Here is a 21,673-nt window from a genome sequence, read left to right on the forward strand (position 1 = left end):
CATGCAGTCCTTGAGCGGCTTCAAACTTAAAATTTTTTGACAAGATTTTGATTGGATGTTTGAAGCATGCAGTAGCCTATATGTTTTTAAGTGATATAGAATGACAGCACTGAGGTACCTCAACAACCACAAAGTGGTAGGTTACTGGAGGAGACACAGTGAGGAGAGGTCAAACTACTGTGTGTGTACTAATCAGTTCCTTGACAGGGCAAATGCACGGACATATTGTCCCATTCGCACATGATGGTTACTGGAAGAGACAGATCTGACTGCCAGACGTTCTTGAATACTGGCCAAGCAGTTACGCATGCTGTATCATAAAGGATGTTCCTCTGCATCATTATAGCTTCAATTGTGCTGAAACATTAATACCATAATTTAATATTGTCTTGATGATCAGAGGAATAACATTCGTTTATTGGGATTTTTTTGGACTTCAACATACTGACAAGTTTTACCTTGAAAGACACTTTAAGAGCAATTTTTCACTTCAGTGTTAAAGTTCAATATACCACTATATGCTTTTCTAATCCTTAAAAGTGAAGCTGTGTCAAGTGTACTCTGTGTGAATGACAAAAAAGTACACTGTCATTGCCCTTTTCTCTAGGGACTGGACAATTTTCAGAAACACTTGAACTCGCAGCACAGAACAAAAGAGCTTTTGAATTTAATATTGCAGCTATGGCTGGCTGAGTATAGCTGTATTAATAATAAAGAACAGTAACATGTAGACTATAGGCTCTGGATGATCCGTGTACAGAAGAAAAAGTAGGCTGGTGGGCAGTGAAGTGGCTCCGATGACTTGCAAAGTCACAAAAATGTCTTCAGGGGTGGGCGATTTGTCACCACAAGAATACTGAACTCCTCCACAGTTTAAATTCAGAAAGTCCAATGCTGATTAGATACGCCCCCCAATTTGCACCATTGTCCTTCAACACACCAATGCACCGGTGCCCACACTCCGCTCAACTGGAAGCTTGTCGGATTGGCGTGCACATGCAGCCCTAACGATACATTTTTACATTGCTAGAATAAAAAATAGCTGAATGAAAGGTGGGTGGTGTATCTCTGTCCGCTGAGTCACATCCTGGCCTCCTGCGCTGTCCCGTCCTGCTCTGCATCCTCTCCAGAAGGTTCATGCCAACACATGCACACATACAGTATGTAAAAATAATGGTCACAAACTCACAATTTGTCTTTGAGCACAGCACACACAAAAGCTCAATGAGTGTGGACAAAGTGAGGTGAGTTACGGTTGCTCATCTAATTAGAATAGTTTCGTTATTATTATTATTATTACTTACACCTGAGAGCATTGGACTCTTTACCTGAGAGCATTGGACTCTTTATAATGTTCTAGTTTTTCCCACCAGTGTTTGCTTTTCCAAAATCCTGTCAGAAGTGTTCCTTTCAACCCTGATGAAGCTGATGAAAACACACTTTAAATGTGTCTATTTTTCTGTTTAAGATTTAAAGTTTAAAGCTGCACTAATCAATATTTTTATATTAACAATGGCTCAAATTACTATGTATAATGTGACAAGCATTGCTTATAGTGACAAATCCAAAGACAATTATCACCTGACTCTGCAGCTCCTCTCAGCTCTAAAGAGTGACTTTCAGCTCATTGCTTTGGTTTTCAGGTCCACATATTCACTGTTTGGTTCAGTCTTACTACTCTCATCAACCTTTATCCAGCAGCAGCAGAAGGCAGCTGTTTTTAGATAAAGAGCTTGGATAAATCCATGGTATGCTATCTGTCCAGCACCAAATAGCAGACAAAAACAGCAGATAATTAGCAACTACTTGGTGAACACAGTGGAGCATTTAGCTGCCAACAAGTCAGATATTTTGCTCAGGAGGTATTTGTAGACCAAAACAGAGCTAAAAGAAGAGGGAATATTGGACTAACACTCCTCAGGTGGCCAGAAACATGAGTCTGAATGAATGATAATGTTGTTTCCATATCTGCTGAATGTGTAAATAATATACTGTTTGCAATATCACATGCCAACATCGATAATTTGAGAGTCTAATTTGGTCTGGTATAAAAGTAGCTTATGGAGGCTAATGTTAGCTAATGCTAGCAAACTTAGATATTGCAGTTGAACGGATTTGTCAGAGCAAATGTTACAGAATGGTCACCGACTTAGGTTCATTTTGGACACAGAAAAAGTGTCAAAGGCATGTTGATTATACTTTTATACTGTCAAAACCAAACCAAGACCAACTGACGATTATTTTCCTTATCGATTCACCTGTTGATTATTTTCTCAATTAATTGATTAGTTGTTTGGTCCATAAAATGTCAGAAAATGATGAAAAATGTCCCAAAGCTCAAGATGACAGCCTCAAATGTCCATAACCCAAAGATATTTATTTTATTTTCATTTAGGACTTAAGAAACCAGAAAATATTTACATTTTGAGAGCTGGAATCAGAGAATTTGGAAATTTTCTTCCCACGGGCAGTTCAAAACCAGTATGTCTCATATAAGCACAAATCTTTTTAGCAAACATACCCATTTAAATTATCGGAACTCAAAATGATTAATTATCAAAATAGATGCTGATTAATTTAATACTTGGCAACTAATTGATAGATCGACTAATCATTGCAGTTCTACTGTGAAGTACAGTCCCCAGATGTGTCATTTTTTTGGATTTTTATAATGTGCGTTTTACACATAGCTATTCATGAGAAATAATATTCCAGAAGACACACAAAATCAATGCTGCTTTGCGTCATCTCAAAGCTTACGTTGTCTCCTTCCCTTCATCTGGTAAAAACTCGGCTCCTCAACATGTCTCACGGCTAACAAAGTCACACACCACTTTAAGAAGAAATGAGAGATTAGCTCTCCTGTCCTGGGAGCAATGATCGATGAAACACATTACTGCTCCACTCGCATGAAGACCCACTCATCACAAAGCAGAAGCCCATTTTGGGTCCCAACCACTCGCTTAATAGAGCAAATACCTCTACTAGGCTTGTTAAAAAAAACATTCTGCATCACCTCGACATCATCATAATCTACAGTTAATCTCCACATCTGACCATCAACACAAGATGGTTTGTCGTTTAGTGGGATATTTATGAGGTGATCAGCAGCAGTGAGAGAACTGATCGATATGCTCTCTCTCTCTCTCTCTCTCTCTGTCCCACAAGGATATGACAGCTGTGACCTGTAGCCTTCCTCATAAGCACACTGTTTATAGATGTATTAATGAGATGTCCATAAGTCTTCTAGTGGGCTAATGGTTTTCTCTGTGGCTCCAACTGGACTGAGTGAATGAAGAGAGACGAGGGGAGATCATTAAGACGGCTTCCGCATTGCGTTATTCACTCTGCAGGTTCTCGCGCACCGGCTGTTAATTGAACTCAAATGGGAAACAACTGATTTGGCAGCTCTGAGGGGTCCCCAAAAGGAATAATGTAGTGGGTGGAGTGGTGTTGGTTATTGAGTTGAAAGTGTGAAGAGGAAGTACAGCTGCTATATTAACACCACAGCCCTGTATGACACAACTAATTTTTTACTGAATCAGCCAAAGACGGTTTTATTTTCAAAACTGAAAACAGAAATTGAAAGTGTGAAACAATCCACATGTAGACAGACATTAAAGCGCTACAGCTCATGTTCGGTCTTTTCATTTTCTAGCCTTTTTTTTTAATGTAATTTCATGACCCTGTGTGCCATTTTTTTGCCACATTTTCCTCACTCCTACTCATGCTTTCTCAGTACACACCCACACACACTAGATATGTCCAAACCACATTTTCCTACTGCGGGGCACACAACAGCTTCTCAAGGCCACACATTGTTATCCTCACATGATTTGGGTTGTTGTAATTATCCTCACATGATGTTTCCACCTGATACACTCACTTATTTATATCATAAAGTACAGGCGTGGCAAATTCTTCTGTTACTGTGAAAGACAACCGCCTTGAACAATCCAACACTGGCAAGCTTAAAGATGTGAACTGAACTACAACAGTATAGTTCTTTGAAAATTAAAAATGTAATATCATCATTGCTACAGTATATTCATGTGGGCACATCACTACCGTTACTTCCCCCGCTTCCCAACTTCCTTGCAAAGAGAAAAATCATACTGCTGAGGGAAGTTGCCTAATTAATATTGTTTTTGTCCCTTCTGTATTTTCACTTTCACACAGTCAGACAGACACTGCATCACTGTCTATCTCTCAATAAGGAAAAACTAAAAAAAAAGTGTCTGGAAACACTCTTCATCCTGCACATTGAAGACTCTTTTTCACTGCATATTCTCTGACTTGTCATAGCAGGAAAAGCACAGGTATAACTAATCACTTTAACGAAGGCTCACTTCCATTACACGTCCCAATAATCACAAGAGCAGAGCCCTGGAAGTGGCTCATTATCAGTTATTGATTACTCATGTGCTTTTCCTGCTATGACATGTCACAGTGGCCTTTTGTTTTCGTCACAGACAAGATATCATCACATATAAACACATCAAGAGGTCAATATACATAACGCTATAAATGGATGTGCCTATATCATATCTTTGTTTCTCAATTAAAATCTAATTATGTGATTCAACTGACAACACATTTCTTTTATTTATACTCTTTACAAATCAGGTCTCCTTCACTAGGTTTGGCAGGCACAGTCCTCAATAATGGCCCTGGTAATTGGCAATGGTATATAGCCCAATATGTAAACATAACAACTGGATATAGGTGGACCTTATTAGAGATGCACTCAACCTGCAAATAATTATTGCCTGACAGCTTTATCCAGCTTCTCTTCTAGGGATGGGTACTAAAGGGCCGGTCTTAACTGGTTCCTGATTAGTATGAACTGCAACCAATGACTCCTGGGCAGTCTGCGCTGCTATCGATATTTGAACCTCATTCATTAAGTTAACATTAGGCGCTCTCAGTTTGCCTACTGTTAAATTTATTTAGCTGTCCGTTAATGATCCGCTGGTTCTGCTCACATTTTGAGGACTGTAGTTGTAGCAGACACAAGATAAGTAGCACTTGTTATCAGATATAACAACTTAACTTTAGAAAAGTTTGAATATGTTTATTAATAAGGATGTTGAACATAAACAGAGACCAAATGAGCACAGAATAAGATTTGTCATCTTGCCTCTATTGCAGAAATATGTGGATGATGTTATGCGAGTGTGATCTGTAACTGTTGACACATTTGGCACAAACAGCTGACCCACTGATTCATGTTTGTCATGGCCTCTCAGTATCATAGGGTATGATAAAAATGTTAAATTACCCAAGCATAAAAAGTGCATTGCATCATTACTGATTACACACAGAAATCCTTCACTCGCACTCGTCCTCTGCTGAGCGGTTTGGTGTTTCCAGGGTGATAAGAGAAAAACTCCAAGCTAATCAGAAGCAAAGTGTTTGAGCTGCAGCTCTCTGATACATAATGTAGAGGCAGTTAGTGAAATGGACAGCAGGGGTTCACAGGCTGCAGCCAGACAGGAGAGGAGGCACAGATACAGAGAAAGCCAGACCAAAGGAGAAATGACAATTACACAGGCCAGAGACACGGCATAATCCTGTTTGGCAGCTGCAACATGTTCAGCAAGTACACTGCACTGCGTGGCTTTGAAGGGGTCATTTGACAAGACAAGCACACCGCTTTTCATCTCAATAACTAGCCAACATCTAGCGAGTCAAGAGGAGAAAATTTCAAACTAGATTCCCAAACATATAACAGAGGACAGAGAGAGAAAGAGAGAAATAAAAGGATGACATGCTGACAGAAAATGAAAGAGAACAAGTAAGGCTTGAAAGAGAATAGGAGAGCAGAGGATGCACGTCGAGATGGAAAACTCAAAGAGAAACTGAAAACAAAGAAAGGTATCTCTTTCTTTCTATTTTCTTGATGTGTCTGTATGAGACAAAAGCTGTCGTCAGTTGAAGCCAGTCTGAGTTTTAATGTCACACAATACAGCCACATCCAATAAAAACACAGACGGCAGAGAAAAGACCGTCTTCTGGTAAGGCTCAACAACAAACATGATTGACAAATAAAATTATAATGGTGAAGATGTCTGGTTGCGCTGGTTTCAGATCCAGTTTGGTCAGTTGTTTTTTTTTACATGTTGTTATCAATAAATGACATCCATACTGGAAAATCTGAACCTCCTGAACCAGCTAAAGAGAGGTAAAAAGTTTAGAGGGGGAAAAAAGTATCCACATCCAATAAACTGTTTAACAGCTGCTGGGCCAAAAAGGAGACATCATAGCAAAAAGTAGAATCTTCACACTGTTCTCGGGTCAGACAATGTTTTTTTTTTTTCAATCAGATCTTCTTCAGGCAAAAACAGCACTAACAAACATCACATTATATTCATATCTCAAAATGATGGCAAGCTGCAACAAGTGACCAAGCTGCAATGCCATTGGCTGTAACCCCGGGCAACCGACAGAAAAATAATGAAGTGATCACTGATCACAGGTGTCAACATCTGCATTCCAACTGTTGATACGGAGCAACTTCACCACAAAAAAAAGTCCTTTTGGATGAATCAAGTTCTATCTTATCTAATTTTGTTGAACACTGTCAAAAACTGAACCTGAATAGATTCAAAACGGTGTTTGAATGGATCAAATAAGCAGATTTAATAGCAAAATCAGATTCAGTAAGTAGAGGGAATATTTTTTTTTCCTCAGCCTTGGCATTGATTGTATAAGTCTCTGAACTCTTCTGAACACCATTGTTCAAAAGATATGTCCTCATTTGGTGTTTTGATGATGGTGGTGTTGAGTGCTGTCTAACATATCATACCAAAACCTCTCATAGGTGTTCAACTGAGTTGAGATCTGGAGACTGTGAAGGCCACAGCATATGATTCACATCATTTTCATACTCATCAAACCATCCAGTGACCCCTCGTGTCCTGGGCACGGGGCATTGTCATCCTGGAAGAGAACACTCCCATCAGAATAAAAATATTTCATCATAGGATGAAGGTGATCACTCAGAACAACTTTGTATTGATTTGCAGTGACTCTTCCCTCTAAGGGGACAAATGGACCCAAACCATGCCAGCAAAATGCCCCCCCACAGCATAACAGGGCCACCAGATCCCCTCACTGTAGGGGTCAAGCATTCAGACCTGTACTGGTTTTTCCTTTAATTTGTCACCCGTCTGTATATTGTCAACAATGATGACACAGTCACAGTGAGCTCATAATCCAATGTTGTGTTCTGTATTACGAGAAACGTGAGCGTGTATCAGCTTTTGTCTTTTACAACATGTCTGTGCAGAGGACACAGACACGCCAGTAACAATGAAACAACCTGTGTAAAGATGGGGTTTATTATGAAGACAATCTTAAGGATTTTAAGGTTCAAAGAAATTGTGGATTGATAAATTTATATATTGACTGATCAGTTGCCATCAACACTCTCATGTCATATGTCTGATAACTTTAACCAAGGCATGCTATGATTTGAACTTAACACAAATTTCCTACAAGGTCAAAACACACATACAACTACAGAATTCAAGTTGGGTCTCACCACAGACGCAGCTGGACATCTATGTAAGATAATCTACATCTACTGTTGAGCTCTCAGCTCCGAGCCACAACAAGAGGCTTCTTAACATGGTTTCAGCACTCTAGTGCAAACAAAACACACGCACAAAACAAATCTACAGGCAAAAAGATTGGTACAAACATGAAGAGTCGAGATGGACACAGGAGAGCTGTGATTGAAAAAAATATATCTTTGATGTGGAGTGGAAAACGATGATGAAGAAAGGTCAGAAAAGGAGAGAAAAAGATGTGGAGGGAAAAAAAATGCAGAAGGTAGTGGTGGTAGAGAAAGTGAGTGGGCAGCAGCCAAGACTGTGTTTGCAATTCTCTCTGTGTTTTCTGGCCATGAGGGTTAATGTAAGAGCACAGAAGCAAACAGAGAAATGGATTCGTGACGGCAGGTTGGCACAACTAAACTCTCTGGGCAGCTCAAATGTTACTAACACTGCTCTTATACACCAGCACCAAGGGCAACACACAGGAAAAGTGACAAAATGGATTTTAGATTTGCTCTTAGGCTCTAATGTTTATCGACTCTTCTCATCCAAAATGAACTTGTTATGTTATTTCTCATTGCAGGGACAAAGCTAGTAAATAGCGGCGGTGTAATTGATTGCTTTGTCAACAGTTTATGTAAGGTGTGTTGGCGATGCTGCTCTGTAGAGCTGTGAATCCTGAGGCTGGAAAAGAGGAACAGCTTTGTCACCCTCCCACTCCTCCTCCTGCACTCCTGAAACATTTGCTGCTGACCTCCTGGGTCAAACAAGCCAAAGCCTACATTCCTTTAGCTGCTGTCTCTTGGGATGTCTCTTCCTCCTCCTCTTACCTCATGTGTTACTTACTATCTAACCAAACAGCCATCACGTCATTAGCTTCTACTTTGACTTGCCCAAGATAAGATCATTTTGGTTATACAACTTCCAGCAACAAGGCAACAATATATCTATTTTGATGTTTCCCAGCAACGGTGCTGAGGTAACTCAAAGGGTATTGTTGCGCTAAAGTTGCCCTGTGTGTTACCGACTTGTCTCTCTTTCACATTCTGTCAATCTCACACTGCTTTTAGCTTTCGACTCACCAACTGACCCTCCACATATCCTTCTCCTCTCCATAAATAAATAAATCCTCCATTCCCCTGTCTCTCAGTGACCATGTTCAGACACAGAGATAGGTGAAATCTGTTTTACACATATCTAATACCAAACAGACATTTTGTTAAAACAGGAAAAAAGGGCAGGATCAAAATCCAATCCTTTCTGATGGGATTTAAAACATATTCGCAGGTGGTTTGAAATGCTATTCAAATCCAATATCTGCATGCAACTCAGCTCCAGTGCTCAGATCATATTTCAAGTGTTTGCTTATTTTCTCCATCACTCTCCTCAGGACGCATATTTGACATAGCAAGAGGAACAAGCGAAACAAATATGGAGAGTCAAAATGTATATGAACAGCGGCTAATACCACTACTAGAGTACTAAAACTTTAAAATGTCTACATAAAACCAGTTGAAATTGGACAAATTTCTTAGCTGTCAGAAAAAGTACTTGTATCCTAAATTCACACCACATGTAACATATCAGCATCTCTAACGTTTTTCACTGTCCTTATACCCAGCTTTTGTTTCCCAAGCGCCAGAAGACCATCTCCACTGACATCATAAAAAATGAAATGAAATCAAACAATGACCTTTAGGCAAAAGAACAGGGGCACCATTTCACACAGCAAATATCATATTTTAATGACTGTTGTTTAGGCTGTCATCTACTAACTAAAATAATTAGTGAAATGCATCAGAGTCTGGGTGGCTTACCACTTCAGCTAAATATTTTCCAGGTTGAATCTCAGCTGACCTTTTAGCCATATAGCGGCCAGACAAACTGTCTTTGCCAGTCTGACTAATCCCAGCAATTAAATGAACAAACAGTTTTCCAGTAGGCTCCATGAAGCGTTTATGGAGGGAAAATTGCATTAATTCTATGTATTGATTCGATTATTTTATTTTCCACGCCCACCATAGCTCTATAAAGCCTTGATTAATCGCTATGGATAACATGTTATAGGTTACATTTGTGCAATTTCTATGAATGCAACTATCGATTCTTATGATTATCAATCAATCTTCTGATTGTTTTCTTAATCTATGATTTGGTCTATAACATGTCGGAAAACGCTCTTTGCAATTTCCCAGACTCCAAGTTGACATGGAAAAAAAAACAACAACAACAAATCTGCGGAACTAATAAATTTTCCCATCTTTGTATGAAACATCACAAAACAATTATCAAAAATGTTGCTGATAAATATTCTGTTTCAGCTGTAGCAATTTGAGCTACTACCAAAGATTATACTTCCAATATGTGCGCCTGAGACAAAAAAATCAATATTGTGATATGAGACTAGACATCATCTTGACTTTGGATATCGTAATATCATAAAATGGCATAAGTGTTGTCTTTTCCTGGTTTTATAGGCTGCGTTACAGTAGAGTGATGCAATTTTCTGAACTTAGCAGACTATTCTAGTTGTTATTTTATTTGTCTTTATCCACTTGATCATTATATCCACATTATTGATGATTATTCATCAAAAATCTCATGGTGGAAATATGTTGCGAAAGTACCAATAGTCATCCCTACAATACTGCCAATATCAATATCAAGATCAAGGTATTTGGTCAAAAATATGATTTTGTCCATGTCACCAAGCCCTACGGAGGTGTTTTGAATATCGAGATGGTGTGAGATGGAGTCAGTGTGGTTTGTTACACAGAGATGCAGAAATAGAAGCATATCTGTTACATAAAACAGATGTCTACATTTCAAAAAATGCTGGCGGTGTGGATTGACCATTAGATTACATCTAATGTAGTATCGGCAGCAAATGATTGAGTGCTGTCTCAACACTGGCCACTTACAATGTGGACAATCGATCGCAAAGATCAGATTTCAACAACAGGTCGGATGTTTCTGCTGACTGATCAGAGTTTCTCTGGTCAAGCAGTGTGCGAGCAGGTTTCAGAGCACAATCCAGTCTTTTCTTCATCTTCTCTTCACACCTCATCACCTAAAATCCTTTCTTCCTATACTTCACGCTTTGTCCAGGGTAGTGTTTTTTAGAATGTGTTTAGGAGTGATGGGGGACGGATGCCCTTGCCATCTGCTCCAGCAGCGAGGCTCCAATGCTCGGAGGCCGAGGGGCTACTGGAGGAGGACAACAGACAGGGGAGCCTCTGGGAAAACACTGAGCTTGCTAACAGCTAGCAGCCAAGGAGAACAACCACTGCTGGCAATTATACAAATGCATGTATACACACACACACACACAAACGTATAACAGCTGAATTTACAAGAACACATGATGCATCTGTTTCTAAAAAAAAATGAATCACTATCAAGAGCATGTGGGTGTTTTGTTGGCACAGTGCAGACAGGAAGTGTATTAGAGCTGACACAATGAAATCTCTAAAATAAACACATTCACCCTTGTACATGTTCAAATGATCACTAAATGTAAGGAGCCACAGTGTTAGAATGACACCTACACTGTTTTTTCATGCCTGCTTGAATCAAGGCTTTGAACAAGAAGTTTTGTCTACAACTTTTAACAAGCTAGTAATGTGCAACAAGCTCTCACAGCCTGATGTAGGGCTTCAGGTACACAAGAATTGGGTTCATTGCACTTGAACAAATCAGAGTAGAAACCGGTGTCCTTAAAGTGATAAGAGACCCAAAGAAAACATGAACAAGCTGAATCAATAATGGCATTGGTATCAGTAAAATCTTAACAATACCCATCCCTATGTGTGAGTGAGTGTATGTGCTCATTGTATAATAATAAGAACATATATGAGAAGGAGGGAGGCTGCTTCGTTTTAATCTACTCACCCTGGGCTGCCAGTTTTCATATTGCTTCTGAAGGTTGGCCCCAATGGTCTCCAGGGCTTTTTGTGGACTCATCGACAGAGGATCTGGCAAGAAAACAGAGTGAAAACTCACTGTGATCACATGCAAAACACTCATAGCATAGCTAAAACATACATGCTCAATCAGGAGCTGACAAATCAGCCATAATTATATTATTCACCCACACTTTAACATTAATGTAGTATTTCCAAAAAAAAAAGATACAGCCATGCCATGATTACTTGGTAGTTCTTATAAATGCAATATCATCTATGTTTTTGACATCAAAGGAAACGTTCTTATTAAAAACAGGAGCAGGGTTTGGAAAATTGAAATATTGATGAGAGTAAATCAATATGGAATGAAGAATAGCAGAATATAGATTGTGGACAGATCAAACTGTGCTCAGCAGGCAGAGAAAAATGTATTGACAAGTTTTGCAGGAGATACTGATATGCAGCAAATTAAACCGTTCACTGTTATGATGCCTTCTGAAAATGCATCAACACAACAAAGACAACAGAGCAATGTGTTTGATGAGTCAAATTATAACAAAATATAAGCTACTTAAGAAAATTCAAAACACAAAATAATGACTTCTTATTAATAAAATTATCTATAATCTCTACATACGTTTCTAAAATTAGATATGGGGTGAGAAATCCGTCCTACAATGGTAAAAATCTAAGTTGATCTTTGCCTACCATTTTACAATTTCCTGTTATGGAAGGGGAGGGTGAGGGGAGGGGTATTCAGTTGGTTGCAATCTGCAACCTCACCACTAGATGCCACTAAATCCTACACACACTGGTCCTTTAATATTCCCAAATATCATCTCAAAAACCGAGTGGCAGGTCTGAACAGTGTCAGCGTCCTCAGAAGCAGCTGAGAAAGTTTCAGAAACTTTAAGAACTGTGTTCCCTCTTTTATGTGCTTTCCTCACTCTTGAGACTCAAGCTGTCTCAGGGGAGCTAAAAAATGGTTTTGAGGTTCCCATTCAATGGAGTTGGTTCTTTAGTTTTTGTTCTGTGTGTTGTCGCGTGGTTCTGGTGAAGGCAGACTGCTTCATCCCTGTTTGACAGAGGCCGTATGAATTGAGCCCCCATGGGAAAGACTGAGAATATCCCTAAGTGCTACAAAGTAAAAGATCAAGTAAAAGTTGACAGTATTGCATGACTTACCAGTACTTAACTCTTTGAAATCTAAGCTCTTTTATTCTTTTGCCAATTCTTACTCCCTTTATTTACAGGCTTTCGGCATTTTATCATGTCCTAACTAGGAATACCACATATTGTCACCTTTCAGATAAGTTGGACCACTCAGAAATGCCACCAACTTAAATGTGACTGGTATTATGAAGTTTTTGCCTGCATGTCCACAAGTTTCCAACACACTACACATATCAGTATATTAATTGATATGTTCGAGGGCAATAATGGGACTTTTTAAGCCTTTGTAATGTCAAAACAAGACAAGAGTTTACAGCCACGCTAGCTATGTTATGAGGCTAAACGCTAACATCAGCAGCATGCTCACAGTGACAGCTGACATGCTGTTGTTTAGCAGGTAAAATGTTTACCAGGTTTGCCATCTTAGTTTAGCATGTTAGCATGCTAACATTTGCTAATTAGCACTAAATACAAAGCACAGCTGATGGGAATGTCATATGTTTTGTAGGCATTTGGTCATAAAGTAAATTTTGATGTGATGATGGCACTAAACAGATAGTTACAGGATCACCAAAGTTGTTACAATTCATCCTCAGACAGGCTAGCGTGGCTAAAAATGTATGAAAAAAAACAATATTAATGTTATTTTACTTCTCTATTTCTCTTTGTGATAAACATGTTCCAAGTTTTTGGAACAACAGTTCCCATCATGCTTTCGGTTGCACTGTAACTGCGGTTATACATGGTCTTCAAGGTGATCTAGTGGTTAAGATGTGTAAACAATGTGATTGAAACGTCTGCCATTCAATTCATGTACCTGAGCCCTTTGTTACATGTTGTTCTCTCTCCCCCCTCATTTCTCATCACCTCTATACTTCCACCCTTGAATAAAGGCCGAAAAATACTTTTGAAAAAAATATTTTCTATATTTTCTCTATTTTCTCTTTTCTTTATATGATTTCTAAGGGGATATATCCATGAAGGACATCAGAGATACATGATCATTGTAAAGAGTTAGTTGCTCTGGTTTCAAGAGTGTGTATGAACTATCTGCATCTGTCACAAATGTCACATTCATGAAAGTAAATGCCTGACATTAGGCAGGTAGCACGGAAAGATTTATGATATTCAGATATTCATGTTGGTGTCTGTCTATGTGGACTCACCTATCCAGCACTCCAGTCTGGCACAGGGAGAGGTCTTGACTACATCAGGAGGGTCCACTCCCACGTTGAGACACAACACCAGTGCTACACTCACAGTCTTCATCTGGGGGAGAGGCCACAAAACACAATATTACTCTCTCATACACACATATATCTCAGTGCTTGAATCATAACAGACTACTGGATTAATTGTTAATGATTTTCAAACCACATTAAATCTTCATTCATCTAACTGGATTGAGCACACGTTCTAGTATTCAGCTCAGTTACACACATTCAGTCTTGGGAGTTTTCCAGTAAACCACATTGTTCTGCTGTTGGCCACTGAAGCTCCAGCAGACCACTGAAGGTTAAGTGTCTCGCCCAGGGGAAACTCAACAGTAGTTATAGAAAAATTTGTTATTCACTCCGCTATTATATTTTCCCATTTGATCCTGGGATTCAAACCACAGAAATATTATTGATCATAACACTACTACTGAATCTAACCTGCAAATGCCTCAGTGGACCTGAGTTGTATTGGACAGATTGCGGGCATAAGTGTGTATGACTGTATGAATTTACAGCAGAAAGATGCAGATCAGGAAGTAAATAACTGTCAAAATAGGACAACAAACTGACTGGTGATGAACCCAACACAGCAGAGCACTGAGGCAGGAAGTGAGTGGAAAGAGAAACATGCCATCTGAAATAGAACCATCATTGATCTGTGGGTTATGTGCAATGTCCTGACACACACACACAGATGTGATCAGGCAACAAAGGTCTCCAACAGTGCAAATTACACATTGCAGTAGCAGTGAGCCATCACTCCATCTTCACTGTCAGCACCCCAGAAACACTTTTCTTTGTGCATCACCGCAGACATCAGTATTTGTGACATGTTGTTGCCCCAACCTGTAGCTTCAATGAGTTTGAAAAAAGACACTGACAGATCAAGCTGACCTTGCTATAACATGTAACTATTATGCATTAAAATGTCTAAAAACAACTAGACCTATGTTATATGTTTTGTTGAGTTGTGTATTTCTATTATCCGAAATGTTTCCACCAATTTTCAAACCCAGAGAAATCAGTAATTTTAATCAAGATAACGGTCCGTTTTATTTGGTCGCCTGTCAATGGTGTCATACCTCCTCTACCAAAGAGTGCACAAGATGCATGTGTCAGCGTTGTGGTTGTCTGCTACAATGGCCTCTACCAAAGATTATAGGCATACAAGATAATAAATCGTTGGCATTGTGGTTGTCTGTCACAATGGCGTCTATCAAAGAGTATACGCGTACAAGATAATACGTCGGCGTTGTGGTTGCTTGCCAGAAACTGTCATAAATTTACTTTTATTCAGTTTGAAGCCACATTTTTATGATAAAGTTTTTAGATCTTGGTCGTTTTTAACTGTATTTTTAAACTGGATGAAGGATTTTAGTCATTGGATGTCTTAAGTTATCAGAGAAACAAGCTGAGCAAACGTTAGCTGCAGCTCGGCTAGCAGCCCCTCCTGGACGTCCTCTTTCCACAGAACAGCGTCAAAGAAACACTGATTTTTAGCGTGACACTGCTTTGTTTTGGATTTGGCTCCTGGTAAAAACATCCTGAACGATGAACACTGGAGTAATCCTCACCCAGAGAATCTGGTTGTTTAACAATGAAGACAACAACTCCCATGATCCCACGCTACTTCACACCCTCATCACTCTCCGTCTTTTGTTATTGTTTTGATTGACAGATCCCTAGTGGCAGAAATTACATATTGTGTGTTTAAAAGACTTGTGCCTTGACATATTCAGTCTTTTGGTTATAGTTGGGCTTAAACACAATGCAAAAACTACACCTGACGGCCAGCTGATCATCAACCTGCATGTATGTTCGGCAGCTGCACAAGAGGAATACTGTGTATTCATAATGTAAGAAAAACTAACAAACAAAGCAAACTAGAGTGCCATTGTCACACCTTGTGAATCTGAAATAAACACGTTAACCCTCTTACCATAACCCTAACCCTACCCTAAAGCTTTGCGGTGTCAGGTGTGGCTTCCCAAACTGATATGGGTTATTAAAATAAGTGAACTTACATGTAGTAAGTAGACTTATTTTCACTGCACTCAAGAAAATTGATGCATTATCCTTATGTTGACCAATGATGACAGGAGTTTCACTTCCTGAAATAAGTGAACATTTCTGGCAGAACACCTTTGAAGTATGCAGTGCTGGTGCCACTGAAAATAAAAACATTGCAGTTTCTATTATGTGATGATGAAAGAGATATCTAGTACAGCCCTCCTTGCAGCCATCAGTGTTTCGGTATAGTGGCAGAATGCAAATTTAAAGTAAACATATGAGGTCATTGAGTTTGCTCAAATGAAAGGCAAAACCAGAAAGAGCTTCATTAAAATATACAGTAAGCAACATTTTTACGACACTGCTGACAGCCAATGTTGGTGTCTCCTTGTCCAAACAATGTTTCTCCATCATCCAACCAACCAGTTACCTTGTGAGGCAGCTGAATTTGCAAGATCACAACATCACGCAATCATCACAAATCCAGCTGTCTCGCGAGGTAAGACAGTGATAGACAGATGGTTCATCCAATCACCTGCAAAGTATTTTTTGAAAGCGCCTGCCCTTTTCCAAACAGTTTCCAAAGAAGACATCTCAGATGGTTCTGTGCAACAAACCATCTGGTGCATCAGGTTAACCATCCAAGACTTTATTCAACTTTCAGAGCTAGTCATGAATATATTTTCTGAGCATGTGTCTAGTTGGAACATATAGCAAGAAGAAAATTACATTAGTAAAATCATATCTGATGCTTGTATATTGTGTCAACATTAGCATTGTGTTAAAAAGCAAGACTTTTTCCAAAGAGTAGGGTACAGTATGTAAGTATTCAGTGTTTTCTTCTTTTTCTGCTTAGTTAAAAGTTCAGCATGAAAACAGCCACTTTATTTCTGGTCCAGGACTCTCTAGTTGCTGCCACTGATATTGGCCATCCATTCAGAAACACAACTGTTTGTTGATGGTGCTATTTGACCCGAGCTGACAAGTCACTGTATCATCATTGTGTCACTTTGTAAGACAAAGCCTGATGGCGTTTACTCTAGGACAGATGGTGCTTGAACTTCACGAGGCCCATGTGTCCTCTTGGCTCCAATTAGCCGAAGGTGAGCTGCCTACGGTGTCAGTCTCTGGACTCCATTCTTTCTTGCAGACCCTTGGTTTCACTTTTTCTGAAATCAGGCCAAATCAAAGTGTCTGGTGCCTTCAAAAAAGGCATCAGACTAATATTTGAATTGCTATAAAACTTTATTTTTAAAGAGCACCTATTAAGAGGCTAATCTGGCAGAACACCTTTATTACAATGATTAAACATAAAACCTAAAATCGTGTACAGAAATGTCAGCAACTACATATACAGACATATAGAGAGAGCTATAACTGTCTGGTAGTGTGTACACGTACAGGATTATCATATGGGTCAATGCAATAGTGCCAAGTGACCTTTCGCAGGTAGTGTTAGATACTGTCTCTGTGTGATATGCAGACCTATGGAGCACGTGTTGTGTGCACTGTGGGTTATGTGACATCCCAGGGCTGAAGAGGGTTAGGATAGCTGTTGTTGTGAAGGTAATTAAGGCGCCCTCTGCTCTCACCGACCGAGTAAAAGGTCAGTGTGCTAGTGGGACTCAGCAGAACAAGACTCAACATGCACATGCGTTCACATACACACAGGCTCACTCCATCGCATCACATTCATTCTCACCTGACCTCCTCACCCCCCGCCCTTTTACCGCCTGTACAGTGTATGTCATGAACCCATTCTGCTGAATGGGAACTGATGTCAAAGTGTGCTGCTTGGGTACAACACTATATGCACACAATACCCCAGTTACTGAGAAAAATGAAACTAGAGCCTACAGCCGCGCTAGCAACTCTGTGAGGATGTATTTGGGCACAGCAAAGCTTTGAGCTAAAGGCTAATGTCAGCATGCTAACATTCTTAAAATCACAATATTAAAACACTCATGTTTAACAAGTTAAGTAAGGTTTAAGTTCACCATCTTAATCAAGTGTGTGCACATGCTAACATTTTCCAATAAGCAATAAACTAAGTACAGCTGAGGCTGATGGGATTAGGGGCAGGGGCACTATTTTTGCAAGTATTTGGTCATGAACCAAAGTACTGGTCATTAAAAAAAATTTTGAAATTAAAATTTCGACCAGATGATGATGCTAAATGAAAAGTCAGGGAATCACCAAAGTAATTACAGTTTACCCTGAAGGAAACCAATTTCTGTGTGTACCAAATTTCGTGGTAACTCATCAAGTACTTTAAATATTAATAATCAGTCGGACCAAAGTGGTGACCAATCAACAATCAGACCAACATTTGCCACTATAGAGGCATTAGCATAGCACAGAACCATTACCATAGCATTTTTACAGTGGGTGAACAAAATGACAAAGGTCAATGATTTTCAAGCAAAGGTTAATTTGTGCTAGAATGTGCTTCAATAAAGGTCCAAGAAACCCTGCTTATACATCTGAAGCCAAGCAAATAAGCAAAAGATGTTTAGCCAAAAATAGTCCAATTTAGTGTAGTGCTAAATTGCAGGAGCATGGGTCCTAACAAGAGAGTCTACAGCTGGCTCATTGACAACATGCTTATGATTAGTAGATATAATGTTAACCATGTTCAAAATCTTAGATTAGCATGTTAGCGTGCTAAGATTTGCTAATTAGAACTAAACACATAGTACAGCTGAGGCTGGTGTGAATGTCATTAGTTTAGCAGGTAATTGGTCACAAAGCAAAATATAAATAAAAAAAAACTTTCACCTGATGATGATGCTAGGGTAGAAAGCAAGGAGTTAAGTTCAATTCCCCCTTAAAGGAACATCAATCTATAAATCTACCACAATGCACACATGGCAACCCGTCCACTACTTGCTAGACATTTAACTCAAAACCACAAATGTGAACCTGCGGGTGGTGCTGATGGTTAACCCTCTCATCAAGACAGATGTATGTCTGGGGAAAGCCAGATTATGCCTCCAATACACATGTCTGTTGCCAACTGTTGGATCTGTAATGGTGTCTTTAAATCCAGTGAAAGCTCAAGAGTAGTTTCATGAAACAAGGCTAAAAGCCAACCCTGGCCTCCCCAGTCACCAGATCTAAAACTCAGTAAGGCTTCATGGGACATAGTGTAAAGATTTTCACTTCCTTCATCCTTCAAAGACCTGGAGGCTTTCCTTCAAGAATTGTCTTATGTCCCCTGACAAACAGCTCAAGAGAAGTCAATAAAGACTGCAGCTGTTCGGAAAGCAAATGGTGGTCCTACTGCTTGTTACGTCCATACATTTTATTCTATGAGGTGTTCCCCATTATGTTGTTCAAGCATTTCTTCATCACACTAGTCAATGAAAGGCATGGTGCAGTAAGATCCACTGTTGGCAGACAAAACACCTAATTGCAAGTAATTTGACTCTTGTGTTAGATCAAAGCATGAGTGTGATCTCCTTATGCAATACACAAGTGTATCTGTCATTTGAATAAACACAGATCTGGGTTTACCTCTGCTGTGCACATAAAAAAAAACAACTGAAAGACATTGACCCCAACTGACTTAACCATATAATATGTCTTCCCCTATACATGTGAGTGTACCTGTTTTGTATCAGCTCTGCAGGGGAAGCAAATATCGACACTACTATCCTGGGGAAAGACATTTATATCGAAGACACACTACAAAGACACAGACTCAACTAGGAAAAACCTAGACAGGTTTGCCCTTTAAAATACAACAGCTGAAATGACAGCATACTTTGTGTTTTAATGCAAAGTCCACTGAGAGAGTAAAAAGTGTCATGGCAGATAAAATGTCAAAGAAAATTGTTGACTCACTGGAGGAGATGGTAAGATATCATTCCTTTACTGTCAACATGCACCTACTAAAAATACACAAAATTACTACTTAAATAAGTAGTAGTTAAACTCACTCGAGGTACAGTGGAGACAAGGGAATGCACCAATGATACCACAGTGGTATCACGTTGGTGTTAATCATGATTACAATTAAGTGGTTCAAGACTGCTAGATAATTAACATCCTAATATAAACAGCCCTGATGAAATTATTTGTTTCCACCCAGCGTCCAGTGCAATTTATAATACATTTGGCACTCATTTGCATGAGAATAATGCAGATGAATGAGGGACAGTGTTTTTCTGTTCCACCTCATCATCACAGTGCAATGTGGCCTTTAAGTGTGACAGCACACATATGTGGTCCGCATTATTCTCATTCATTTATGCGCTCCTTTATTCCACATATTACTTTAGACAAACAAAACAAAAACAAGTAGATCATTTATCAACCTGGTTTGGACATTACTGGCTACTTGTAGCCATACTTGACTGGCTACAAGGTATAATGCTGGTAAATCTATTGAGCAGGAATTAATCTGCATGTCTTGTAGTAATGAATAAGTTCCTATCCTGCAGTAAGATGTGAGACCTTCAACCTGTCTGGTGTGGCGTTGTTCTGTTCTCATTAAGGTGAAATGAATGATAATGAAAGTAGACAGTACAGGACTGGACTATTGCTGGTTTTTAACTGTGAGATAAGGAGGCTACTGTAGAACCCAAATTGTAAACATTGTTGAAAAAAATGTATCTTACTAAATCTTGACTCAAGGTCCACTTACTGTCAATCTTACTTTCAATCGCATCTCATGGTCTTAATCAGCAGACGGAGTTTGCACAGTTGTTATCATGTGACCCAAGTATGACCTCCATGACAACTGAGCAAACTCAATCCGCTGATGAAGAGCATGAGGTGCGGTTGAAAACTCCAGAAAAAGCTTGTAAGTGCACTTTGAGTCATTTGTTGTTGTTTTTTTTGTTTGTTTTTTTCAACTTACCATTCCCAAGATCAAGAATGAACTTTCACACCCAAATTTAGACTTCAATTCAGGTTGTACATGGGGTCACTATTTTTGTTGTTTTTAAGATGTGTTTTGGGGTATTTTTTGTTGACCGTGGAGAAGCAGACAGAAAAACAAGGGGGAGAGAGAGGGGTATGACATGAATCAAAAGGTCCCCAGGCAGATATGAACTAGTGACGTTGCAGTTATGTGGCATGCGCTATGACCATTCAGCTATCACAGTGTTCCAACACTTTCCTTTTAAGTCTAAATGTTTTTAACATACAATGAACTTGTTCTGTGTTCTCCTGTGAACTTCTTGAACTCTTTACAGTATGTACAGTAAGGGTCCGCGTCCTGTATGTCATGTCTTGCAGTGTATAGTATTACTTTGAGGACAAACTCATTCAGCAAAAAAAAAAAAAATTCAATCCAAAAAAACAAAAAAAGAAAAACAATAATTCTCTACCCTTGTATTCAAGATACTCTAAAGTAAAGAAAAAAATCATCTATTAATGGTTTCAGTCATTTATTAAGTAAAAATGCAAAACATTCTCTGCTTCCAGCATCTCAAACATAGTTTTTATGCCTTTTTTTGGTTTTCTTGGTTATGATATATATATGCTTAATGTTAATGTATTAAGAAATGCTGCACATCAAATCCAGGGCTTCAATCTGCTCTGAATGCTTCATTTGCAACGTCTTTTTCTACCTTTAGCTGACATCGGCTCATTGCGCATGCCCATAAATGGCCGTCCATTCAGTAGCCTTTGTTGCTAAGGTTTTTCCATGTGTTGTTTGTGTTGTCCACTCTCATATTTCAGATTGGATTTCGTCTCCAACACGTACGGATGTATTTAAGAAGTTGATATTTTGAAAGAAATAAAGAACAAGAAAAAGTCATGAAATCCTACTACTATAGTTTGTTTTATGGTGCCGCCA

General features: G+C 39.2%; 1 protein-coding gene across 3 annotated transcripts in view; it reads right to left on the reverse strand.

The window, feature by feature from the left end:
* Positions 1-21,673, reverse strand: part of rptor (regulatory associated protein of MTOR, complex 1) — a 179,817-nt gene that overhangs the window by 143,114 nt on the left and 15,030 nt on the right. For all 3 annotated transcript variants that reach the window (XM_042427087.1, XM_042427078.1, XM_042427071.1), the window contains exons 3-4: positions 13,804-13,906; positions 11,451-11,533 (exon numbers count right to left, since the gene is read on the reverse strand). In XM_042427087.1, coding sequence (XP_042283021.1) covers positions 11,451-11,533; positions 13,804-13,906 — 186 coding nt within the window. The remainder of the gene's footprint in view (positions 1-11,450; positions 11,534-13,803; positions 13,907-21,673) is intronic.

Source organism: Thunnus maccoyii, chromosome 2 (assembly GCF_910596095.1).
Source record: "Thunnus maccoyii chromosome 2, fThuMac1.1, whole genome shotgun sequence".
Lineage (NCBI taxonomy): Eukaryota > Metazoa > Chordata > Actinopteri > Scombriformes > Scombridae > Thunnus > Thunnus maccoyii.